We start from the raw sequence: 11721 nt of genomic DNA on the forward strand, positions 1-11721 counted from the left end.
GCCCCGTCATGCCTTCAAACAAGTATAAGATCAATTTAATAATCCTGAGATCCTCAAGTCCTCCCGAGGTTAGAATCAGAAGATCGTCAGCATAGTGCAGGTTGCATTTACTGCCAAACTCCCCAAGTGGAACCCCGATTAGAATTTTGGAGTTTAGCACATGAGTGAACATAGCACTAAGTACATCAGTAACAAGAATAGACAAAAGTGGTGACAGAGGATCTCCTTGCCTCAATCCTCTTTGACAATTAACGGATGTAACCATTTGGAGAACCATTTACCAGGATTGAGGCCTTTGATGAGGCAAGGATGCACTTTATCCAACCAACCCATCTATCCCCGAACCCCCTGGTAATCAAAAGATCAAAGAGAAAATCCCAATCTACGAGATCGAAATCCTTAGCAAAGTCCACTTTTAAGATGTGGCTAGGGATTCTGCGCTTATGTAGACTGAAAATCAGCTCCTCCGCGGTGGCAATATTATCAAGTATGAATCTTCCTTTTAAGAAAGCCAATTGATCCACATCCACCAAGCGATTCATAACTTTGCTAAGTCGAGTAGCCAGAATTTTGGACAGGATTTTAAGCGAGGAGTTAATTAGGCTAATGGGCCGAAAGTCAACTGGCGTCTCCGGTGACTCCATCTTTGGAATGAGAGCAAAATTCACCCAGTTAATCCGTTCTAAATTTGCTTTCCCAAAATAGAAATCCTCACATAGCTTCAGCAAGTCATACTTCAGAATCTCCCAGAATTGCCTAAAGAACTGAATGGGAAACCCATCAGGGCCTGGCGCTTTATCTCTACCCAAATCAAACACAACCTCCTTAATTTCCTCAAGAGAAAAGGATCTTTCAAGGAAAGACAAATCGACCGTATTCTTGTGCGCAAGGAGTTTCCCAAAGTCGATCTTGAACCTCGATCTCCGTCTATGCCCAAATTGTTGTTTGAACTGTTCAGTAAACACTCTACCAATATCCTTAGGATCGGTCGATAAATCGCCTTTGGCGCTAATATTAGTAATGAAATTACAGTTCCTCCGGCCATTTGCCACCGCATGGAAAAAACTGGTGTTGTTATCCCCCTCTTTCAACCATTAAAGCCTGGATCATTGCTTCCAATATAATTCCTCCTGCTTGCAGATCTCATTTAAATTCTTCCTAATCTCCTCTTCTTGTTGGAATTCAGCAGGCGATAAGTGTCTTGTCTCTTTTCCCGTATCCAGAACTTCTAGATCATGTAGTAGAGCCAGCTTCCTGAGTTTAATGGATCCGAAAGTGAATTTAGCCCAGTGCCTCAGCCTACCTCTAAGACTAGCCACCCTTTTAGCTAAAATAAAGGCACCACAACCTTCTGGAGAGCATTCCTCCCACCAAATTTTAACAAGATCATGAAAACCCTCCACCGTTGACCAAGCCAGCTCATACCTAAAAGGTCGTGGCTTAGAGCAATGATAACCCACTTCCAGCCGAATAGGAACATGATCCGAACCCAGCCTCGGTAGACTATTCTGAATCATCTTGGGAAATAAGTTTGCACATGTCCCATTGACAATGAATCTATCAAGTTTCACCCATGTTGGCTCCGCTTGCCCATTAGTCCAGGAGAACCTTCTTCCCTTCATAGGGGGTTCCAATAAATGCAGGTCGTGTAAAAAAGCATTTGCGTCCCTAATATCCTCTAGATTAGGTGGACCCCCGCTTTTGTCACCCAAATCGAAGATGGCATTAAAGTCCCCACAGATGATCCAAGGAATCTCCTGTGAGTCCAAGCAAGATCGTAACTCATCCCAAAAGTCCTGCTTCAGAGTCCTTGCATTTGGCCCGTAGACAGTGGTGCATCGCCACAGCAGATTATCTCGTTTAGAATAAAAATCCACCGTCAAACTAAAAAGACCTTTCTTTACCAACTTCCCCGTCAAGATCCCGCTGTTCCAACCAATAATGATACCACCCGCCGTACCACGAGCCGGAACACAAAGAAATTGATCTAACCGACTCCCACCGATCTCCCTCCACGAAGCTAGGGAAATCTCCTCCAATTTAGACTCTTGGAGGCAACACACATTCGCAAAATGTAGGTTTAAAAAGTCTTTAACCAGAAACCGTTTAGCCGGTTTCCCTAACCCCCTAACGTTCCAAGTTATAACATTCATTAACACACTCTAATTACCACGACCCCCAAGGAGGACGCCAGCTCCCATCCCAGAGCCAATCGAGCATGTTCTAACTTGCGAATATGGTCCAAGCAATCATTAGCAGTTTCAGTAAAAGAAATACCACATGCATCACAGTAATTGGTAAGTTGAATATTATTCCAATCAGTAATGAGACAGGGTTTGGAAGCCGTACCTTCCCCCTGGCCGTCATGTAGGTTCTTTTTCTTGGTTGACTTTGGTGGTTCAGCGATGTACCCTGCCTCAGCATTGAATCGGGAGGAAGGTTTTTTTTTTTTGCCTTTCACTCCTTCTGGTGCTTTTTGGTTGCTCAGTTAAATTTGACCCTATATCTCCTTGCAAACCCGGCAATAGTACCTGTAATTTCTGTTCGAAATCAGAGACTGAGTCATCCGACTCATACAAGTTATCAGGTGAATCTTTATCGGTATAAGGGGAGTGATTTTTATCAAGATCAGGAGGTTCTTTACTAGAAAAATTACTCTCGACCATGGGATGGCCCACATCAGATTGCATATTCCACATTCCTGCTAGGAAAACCCAAGTGAACCCCAATGGCGGAACCATTGTGGGCTTCATCTTTTCATCCCAAAAATTACAATTCTCAAGCTCAGCTGGTTTGGAACCCAATTGCGGCCCATCTCCCAGCCCATCACTTTGCCCATGCTCAATTGTAACCAAGGTCGGCCCAATCTGGTCGCTATTGACTCCCCTATCTCCACTCTAGCCCAATGCACAGCCCAATCCAGGTGCCATAAAATCTGGCTTTTCATTAGTTCCCATAGCCCTATCCACCTTAGGTAAAGCACACCCCATATCATGGCCCATTTCACACAGTAAGATTGGATCACCCAAATCAGCTAAACCATCTGGCCCATCATGGCCCAAAAACCCCTCAGACCCAACCAAGGTGACTGAATCCACGAACAAAGTTTCTTCACCTGCATCACATGGTCGAATACGCACGTGATCCAACTTTTGAGAAATCTCGGACGTTATGTCCCTTATGTCCCTGCCATCAGTCTTCTCTGTAATCTTCACCTTCCATTGCTCGACACGTCGGTCATTGGAAGCATGCAACGTCCGGATGTCAGAGCGAGCAGAACGCCGTCGCTCGGGTATCTGAGCTCGAGCGTGACCACCAGGTTTATCCCTCGTTGCGCTCGGACCATTGGTCCGTTCCCCCTGTTCCCTCGACCGGGGATGCATTGGCAATCTGCCGCCGTGGGAACGTAGCTCCACCACCCTCTCTTTCGACCCGCCACCCTCCTTGGTGACATTATCAACATGAGAGCTGAGCTCGACCATGTCCTTCCTCTCTTTGTTCCCACGTTTACTGTTCTCCGATGAGGTACCATCCTCCTGCACAGTCGGATGGGAGCCAAGCTCCACCGTACCACTAGCAATAGACCTCGTCGACGAATGCGCGCTGCTTGGAGCCAAACGACGCCTGTGCAACTTGCTTACCTTTCTCCCCACTAGGAACCTCGTGTGTACCTCTGCGCTCCCATCGTAGATCATTCTCCTCCATCGCAGGAAGCACATAACGTCCCAATTCACGTTTAAATACCGGTAAAGCCCCATTGTCGCCAGTGATAAGCACTGTATACTTCCTCATCCTGAGGCTAAGCTCCACCTCGAATGGCAATGTAACTCCTGCGCGCCTGCTACCCAGTGTAGAAAGAAACCTCTTGTGAGTATTAGTCACCTGAGAGAGAGCAACCAATTCCCCCACCGGTTTGACCACCTCCGAGATAATGCTCCTGCACCAACCATGCAGCGGCATGTTCCAAAGATGTATCCACTGACCTGTTCTAGACGCCCGGCCATCGGCACCAATCTTCGCCGACCACGGAGATAACTTCACAGTGCAAGGCCCGTCTTTTGTAGCCACCTTGAAACTACCCAGCCTACAAACCTCCTTGACCTCTTCTCGGCTCGACAGTGGAACCAGAAATGCGTAGTCGTTGAAGGGCGTAATCGGACCTGCAAGTGACTTGTTGATGATGGTCGGAGCCACCTCTAGAAGACTTGCTTCGTTAACATAGCCCTCCACCAATGTAAGCACCGCCACTTTAGCAAGTTCATCCCACAAACTTTCGATTTCCGAAGCAAGTGAGAGCGATAAGGATGCACGAGAGATCTTGGTGGCCATTGCAACTACCGGTCTGGGATCTGGCAGCTTCTCCTCATGTTGCTCCGGCACCGTCTCAGTCAAGGACATTTTCTTCGACCTCACATGTAACCATTTGTGCTGTGGGCTACGCACCACCGTGCAACGCACAGCCATGTGGCTAACACAAGCGCATCTCAGGCAGACGATCTGGTGACGACAATCCGCAGTTTTGTGTGAAGTTCTGAAGCAATGCCCGCAAGTCGCCTCACCAGGGGACCGCGGTCGCTTCGCACCAGTTAAGCGAGCATCATCAAGCCGTATCTTGGAGGACATCCTTGGCGAAACCTGCCTGGCCGCACTTCTCGTTGATGGAGCCTCTCCCGATGATGAGGAAATTACCACCTGCGTGAAAGTCTTCTTCCCTTCCTTGACGAGGCCCCTGTTCTTACCTAATTCCGCAGTGACGCCGCCGTCCCCACTGGAGTTATCCCAGAGGTCTCGGAGAAGACTCATAGTCCCCCTTCTTGATGAGAGTTATCAAATTGAGATATTTTGATGCAGAAGAAGAATATATGATAGAGAAACTATGGATGCTTGAATAAAAATTGAATAAGAATTTGATTTTAAATAAAAAATTGGAAACAAAGGGTTCAAGTGTGACCACCCACAGATCTCCAGATTGATTAGTAATTAACATCATCTAGTTTAGTTGATAAATTTTCAGGTTAATTGTTTTTTTAATTGTGTGTGTTTTTTTTTCGAATAATAGGTGAAAAGTATATATTTTTTTTTTATAAATATAAACAGTACTAAACAGTACTGGAGTCCGGATATATAGTATATGTACAGTACAAGAATAATATAAAAATCCCGGGTGAACAGTGTATAAACAGTACGGAAAATAGTATGGCTGGGAGAGCGATTTGAACCCATGACCTCTCCCTTTATATTTTGGTGTCATATCATTGGGCTATTTGAATGGGAAAAAAGCTGATTAAGCAATATTTTAAATATAAAATTAAGTTTTTTATTAATTAAATAGTGCTTAAAAAATAGCTGCCAATAAAACAACATTTTAAGGGATAAGAAGTTTGCTTTTCTCTTGCATCGTGCTTGTGGCTCGTGTCCTTCAGGTGGAGGTTTGCCAATCTTATATTGATTGCTGTTGGTAGTAATTGGCTATTTGGATCTTTAACCTGAAAACAGTTAGAGGCTTAGAGCACTCATGCATTCGGCCTATTGCGGCTTTTTAATCTCATGAACAAATGCTCAAGCGGTTGGTAATTCAAAATTTCAAAGCCACCAGGATCTTTTTATCTAATTGGGAATGTTGGTATGGTTTTTCATGTAGATTGATGGGCGGCATCAAATGGTAATTAACCGTCTTGAGCATTTTCTCGAGTGCAACTAAACAGAGTGTAACCATGCACATTGTTGTCAATTTCAAAAATAATTTAGTCATTGGAATAATTGCCAGATTCATGGCTGTGGAGGGTACCCTGCATCCAGGAATGTTGGAAATTGCAAGAATTGGAAATGGTATGGCTCACGCAAGGTATGTGTCTTTTTTCCTTTACTACATGAAAGTGTACTTCAGTTGTTGTTTTTTTAATTTTTTTGTACAACTAAAATTAAGATTAAATTCTAATAATTAGCTAACTAGTTAACACACTTGAGTATTTCCATAGAGAACATTGTGATTGGACACCCCCCCCTTAATATATAACAGAGCTATAATAATAGAAAGTGTAAATGTGTGTTCAGAGTGACTTGTCTATATTGTTTAAAAAAAATTCAAAACAAAGCGATGGACTACTCAAATTGACAAAACAGTATAGTACTTGCACCTCTGCGAATAATATTGCTGTTAGTGACAAATTGAGGAATGGATATTATTTTACTTTGTAAATATTTGTATTTGTACAGGGGTCAGATTAATTTGGCATTTGAGTTTCATTATTTCTTTTGTGATTCTGTTTAGATTTATTAGTGATCTGCACACCAGCTGGAAGATACTGAGAGCTAGTGATGAGGCTCTTTTTGCTCATTGACTTGTGCAAGTAATTTTTCTATTTTTTAAATTGACTTGTAAGTAATTTCTCATTAGTTTCTGTGTTTCATTAATTAGTCCCCATGTTTAGATGGCTAACAAGATTTGTAACTTAATTATTGGTCATTAATCTTTTTTTTTTTAATTTTTAAAGAAAAACATTCAATGCATATACATGGTTTTATATCATCTTATAATTAAACTGACTACCTTCTATATCATATCATGTTGAATAACAAAAAAACAGAGGACTCTAATTAAGAAACTACTGCCATGTTCAAGAAAAACCAAGAAAGACCTGAATGAAATGAAGGGCTTGAATGAGCATGTATCCTCCAAACAAGTGACCTATAGCTTCAAAGCCATCCAAGACATTGCTCAAGAATCCAAGACATTGCAACAAAGACATCAAGATCATCTTACAAGTCTAGCTAAGATATATACTAGAAAAATTAATGAATTGCAGTCTTGAATGGAAACCTATTTATTTAATTTGAGAAATAATAAAGATCAAATTGGCATTTAATTATGAACTAAAACAGAACAATAGAAATCAAGAAAGAACTACGTACGTACTATATTAACTTGAGCAGTTACCATAGAATGAAAACGAGAACTAATTAAAATGATACAGGGAAGGTATGATCCAGTGATCATGTTCACCTATGACAGATTAATTCTCAGGAGACAAACAAGGAGTAATCCAACCCACAAGTTTCCATTGGTTTTGACCATTATTATTATTATTATTCCAGAAGCTTGAGATCGAGTTTGAGAAGCAGGGGATATGGATGGTAGTCATCCACATGTACACCATGCTGTTCGTTTCGTAATTCCACAAGCAAATTGTGGGCCTCAGCTTCCTTGTCCTCATTCATTTGTAAAAGCCATGAGAGCCCGGGATTCCTGGCCAAAATTATGCAAACTTTTGCATAATTTCATGAAGCTTGTCTTAAACTTGTCCTTGTTGCCATCTTGTTATTGACAATGGAGCCCGAGCCTTTAGCATTCTTTCTTATATCCTTTTAGAGAGAGAGAGAGAGAGCTGTGATCTTCTCCGGCAACTTCCGGCAAACCTCCGGTGCTGAACCTTGTAGTCGTAGTTGCAAGTTTTCTTCGCCCCATCTTATCACTCTTCCAAAGTAATCATCTATGCCTTTGATAACTTTGATAACCAAGCCATTTAACTTTATTGTTTTCTTCTCTCCATTTGCTTCTTCTTCTTTCTATTATTGGTGGTGGTGGTTGCTAGCTCTAGGAGGTTTAGGAGCTTGGATTTCAGATGGTTTCTCCTTTCGCCTCTCTTCATTTCTCTCTTTTCCGGCCATCGAAGTAAGTCCCTAACCATGCTTGGATAAGTTTTGGTATGTCTTTAGTGCATGGATTTTCTTATGGTTGTTGGGCTTCTATCTTTGTTTAGCTTGCCATGAGATGTTGTGAACTTCATGATTGTGTATAGCTCCATAGAAGGATTAGCGTGAAAGTTTCATGATCTATTGTTATACATGTATTCTTCCAAGCTTATTCAGGTTTCAGCTGGTGCACATTAGTGTTTTTAGTATAGGAAAAATCTATGTTGACTACATCCCTCATCCTTCTTTTGAAATTCTTTTTATTTTCATGTTGGATATGTATAAGTAGTTATATATATACCCTTATTCTATAGGTCTAGTTGTATAGCATTTGTTAAGTTGGTGGAATGATATTGCAAAGCTAAAAACAATATATATTTCTTGTGATTATTAGTAGTGATAGTTTAAGAGAATGAGTGAAGCATTGTAGTGGAATGTGTTTAGATTGGATGGTGGAGATTTCTCATCAAGATAAATATTAGTTCAAGGCAAATGTCAAATGATTGGAGGTTAAGCATTGGATCACTTTAATTTTAATCATGTTAATTGGTTAAGCCTTTGAGATGTATTTAATTTCCTGGGTGAGTTCCTGGTGGAATACATGCAAGACACTTATTTTTCTAGTTTATTTATTTATTTTAGTTTCTCTCTCTAGAGAATGTAAAAGAAATATTTGGTTAGTGTTTAAACTTGTGATTAGAGTGATTTTGTTCTAACTTTGGTAAATCATTGGGTTTTAGGATCATTTTAGGGAGTGGTCTTGGATCTCATTTTGCACTTAGGCAATACCAGGTAAGTAATCTACCGATAACTCCGTATTTTCAATATTTGAGAAATTATTTTATTCGGTAAAATAATTATCTAATATTTTGTTATCTTATTTTGAATATCTGTTATTTTGTTAATATTGAAATTATTTATTTGGAATATGTATTTTGAGCTATTTTCTTTAATTAATTATTTTTATTTAGTTGTTGACTTGGTAAATCTACATTAGTGTAATGCTAATTAAATGATTGCTATTCATTTTAACTTGGTTATTAATTTATTATTTATACTAAATGTGCGATTACATTCAAATGATTACTTCAACATTTATAAAATTCGTTTGTTTGTAGGCATGGGTTGTTGATTCTACTATCTTTTGGATTGACTTAGTTTATTCCTTTATTTATTTATTTATTTATTTATATAATCATTTAATTTAGTTTTGAAAGAGCTGGTGTTTTGAATAATTTTAAATATTTCATGTGCTTAAATGTTTATATTCCATTTCTGGTTATCGAGTTATTTTCCCTAAAGTGAGATTTCGATATTTATCTGTATTTTTGAATATATATGAACTTGAGGAATTTTAGAAATTTCTGAACTTGTACTCTGTAAATATTTTGTATTCGAATGTTTTGGTCTCCAAATGAGCGATATGCAAGCCTGTCAGTGGGGGGTTAAACCCTGACCTTGTCGACAAGTAATTTTGGGAAAATGAGACTGCAGTTTTGCACCGTGTCCGTTCGGTGAAATAATCAACAGCCACCTGGTATTCAGTCTCGGGTCACCGAGGGTAAATAAATGATTTCTGTTATATTGGCTCGGGTCTGTCACTGAGGGTAAACAAATGACCTTTGGTATTTACAGTGAATTTGGAGACATACACTGAAACCTGTTAATCTCTGCTTTGACTTTTGATTTTGATTTTCTGCAAAAACACAAATATTTGTCCTACCTTGAAATTTCTGTATTTTTGATATCGTATTTCTGGGTTTAAATTCCGGTAAATTATATTTGGAAATATTCTTTCATTAAAATATTTAAATTGTTGGTGAATGACATATTTGGATATATCCTATTATTAGAATATTATACTCTATAAGTTATTCAAAATTTTTATTTCAAAAACTTGTAATATTCTGAAAAATCCAGTATAATTGAAACATACCTCTGAAATTTCTGGCTTAGTCTAACTATGCTTTGGAGACCTATGCTCATATCTGACGATTTACTATATCTTTGTTTGACAGTTTTGAAAATTGATAATTCTTTTACCGGCAATATTTGAGAATTATACCCCTAATGGGCTATTTATATGTAAACTCTTTTCAGTTTGAGTTAAAAAGATTAGTTCTCGGCATTTGAATTCAAGATTTATAAACCCTGTTGTTGTAAAATAATTTCTGGATTACTTACTGAGCTAGTAAGCTCATGGATTTGTTCTGAATCCTTTTCAGATCAAGAGTGTTAGACCAGCGTGGATCTTGAAAGATTGTCTGTAGATGCTATGTTATTTGTTGTAAATTTTGAGTTATTGTCATTGTCTATCCTTGTATTCTTGTATTTTGTATTTTGGACTTCTGTATCCTGGTATTGTGTACTTTGTAGAGTCTGTAATCTTATAACACTGTTGGGTTATTATAGATTTGCTTGTTCTGAATCAGATTCTGAGGCCTTGCAGACCTATGAGGCTCACACCTTGTGGGTCTGCGGCCGTTTGTCCGCGTGTCGGGTCCGGCCGGGCCAGGTTCGGGGCATGACACAAATCATCCGAGATCGCTAGGCAATCATGTATCAGCAATAGCCTACTTGGTGGCTCAAAAAGGGGCACGTCAAGCCTGCCTCTTGGTATGATTTTCGCCTTGATGAAACAATACAAGTTGGTCCGATGGTTGGAAGTGCAAAGAAGATGGAGTTTGCCATAAATGTCTTCAAAGGACCTCAATGGAAGTGCTACGTCAAAGAACTGACAAGGAAGCAAGCCCGACAATAGTGATTGAGAATGAACAGGCTCTCTTTTCTTCAGATCGATCTCATAGAGTACCCCTTTGACGCAGGCATAGATGCGGCGGTAACAAGAGACAATATCATCAAGACGGTCATAAAATAAGAAGGACTCCCATTCATCTTCACCAGGACTGTTGATGAAGTACACTCTACCAGCAACATAGTAAACCACAGTATTCACATTATCATTCACAGAGACAAAGACACGGCCTCCAGGTCGACTGGTCAGTGAGGGGAGTTTGATGATGTAGTGGTCGATGAAAAGGTTGAAGATTGTTATCATTAGTTTTTCTTGATTACCATTTTGAGAAGGAGTGTATTGGCCAACAATGATGGTTCCGATGGAGGAGCCGAGGTAGTAGGATTTCTTAACAAGGGAGGAGGCCAAGAGAGGGATGGGGATGATCTCTTTGCGGATCATGTCAAAGAAGGAGAGAGACTTTATAGTGCGATTATGTTTGTGGAAAATGTCGAAGAAGGAGAGATCCTTTATAATATCAGTGTCTTCTTGTTTCTTCTTAAAGTGGGTGATCAAGATCAGAAGAGGGGCCTTCTGGCGTTCGTTAGTGTACCTACGCCATTTCCAGCAAACGGAGCAGAAGCGGACGTGGACGACGGCGTTAAGGAGCCTGCCGATGTAATTGATGGCTAACCACAGCAGCGAGGACCAGTCCCGGTGGTGGTCGTTCATCTTGATCACTACTCAATGAGTTTCTTGGAGAGAGATGACAACGATCTATCAATCAATGCATGCAATGCATACGTGAGTGCATGGGTGTAAGCTATATATACATATGTCTGGTTTGATATAAACTTAATGTTTAGTGTCTAATTGTATGTCTCTGTGTTTTAACTGGTGCTATTATGAAATAAATATTTCTTTATAGTATGCTTTACATAGATTAAAGATTATATGTATGAACTATAACTCAATTTTTTAAAAATAAATTTAAAAATATATAATTAAATGGATGAAATTAAAATTTAACTTTTCTTTTAATTGTAACTCTAATTTTTTGTTTGAAACTTTTCAATTGTAATATGTTGTTTCGTTATGTTTAAAGTGTTTTATTTTTTATTTTTTTAAAATCATTTACTTTATTAATATTGAATACTCAAGACTATTATAAAATTTTATTTTCCTCCCAATTAATTTTTGGTTAAGGTTTTGTTTATAAAGGTTTTAAATATTTATACTATTTGTATAAAATGTCATTGAGTGTTTAAAAACATTCTTAAGTTTATATTAGGGAT

The 11721-nt window shown here is 39.4% G+C and overlaps 1 protein-coding gene across 1 annotated transcript; it reads right to left on the minus strand.

The window, feature by feature from the left end:
* Positions 1-248: 248 nt before the first annotated feature.
* On the minus strand, positions 249-2741 carry LOC120280479. Its single transcript, XM_039287340.1, has 3 exons — positions 2455-2741; positions 1304-2127; positions 249-1084 (listed from the first exon to the last, which is right to left on the minus strand). The coding sequence occupies exons 1-3, from the start codon at positions 2739-2741 to the stop codon at positions 249-251; spliced, it is 1947 nt and encodes a 648-aa protein (XP_039143274.1).
* Positions 2742-11721: the final 8980 nt, after the last annotated feature.

Source organism: Dioscorea cayenensis, chromosome 17 (genome assembly GCF_009730915.1).
Source record: "Dioscorea cayenensis subsp. rotundata cultivar TDr96_F1 chromosome 17, TDr96_F1_v2_PseudoChromosome.rev07_lg8_w22 25.fasta, whole genome shotgun sequence".
In the NCBI taxonomy this organism is placed as follows: Eukaryota; Viridiplantae; Streptophyta; class Magnoliopsida; order Dioscoreales; family Dioscoreaceae; genus Dioscorea; species Dioscorea cayenensis.

Coding starts and splice junctions, on each gene's coding strand:
- LOC120280479 (XM_039287340.1), bottom strand. CDS start 2,741: ATGGTTCCGCCATTGGGGTTCACTTGGGTTTTCCTAGCAGGAATGTGG. Junction 2,128..2,454: donor AGCACCAGAAGGAGTGAAAG/GCAAAAAAAAAA, acceptor TTGGAACGTTAG/GGGGTTAGGGAAACCGGCTA. Junction 1,085..1,303: donor AAGGGTGGCTAGTCTTAGAG/GTAGGCTGAGGC, acceptor AATGGTTGAAAG/AGGGGGATAACAACACCAGT.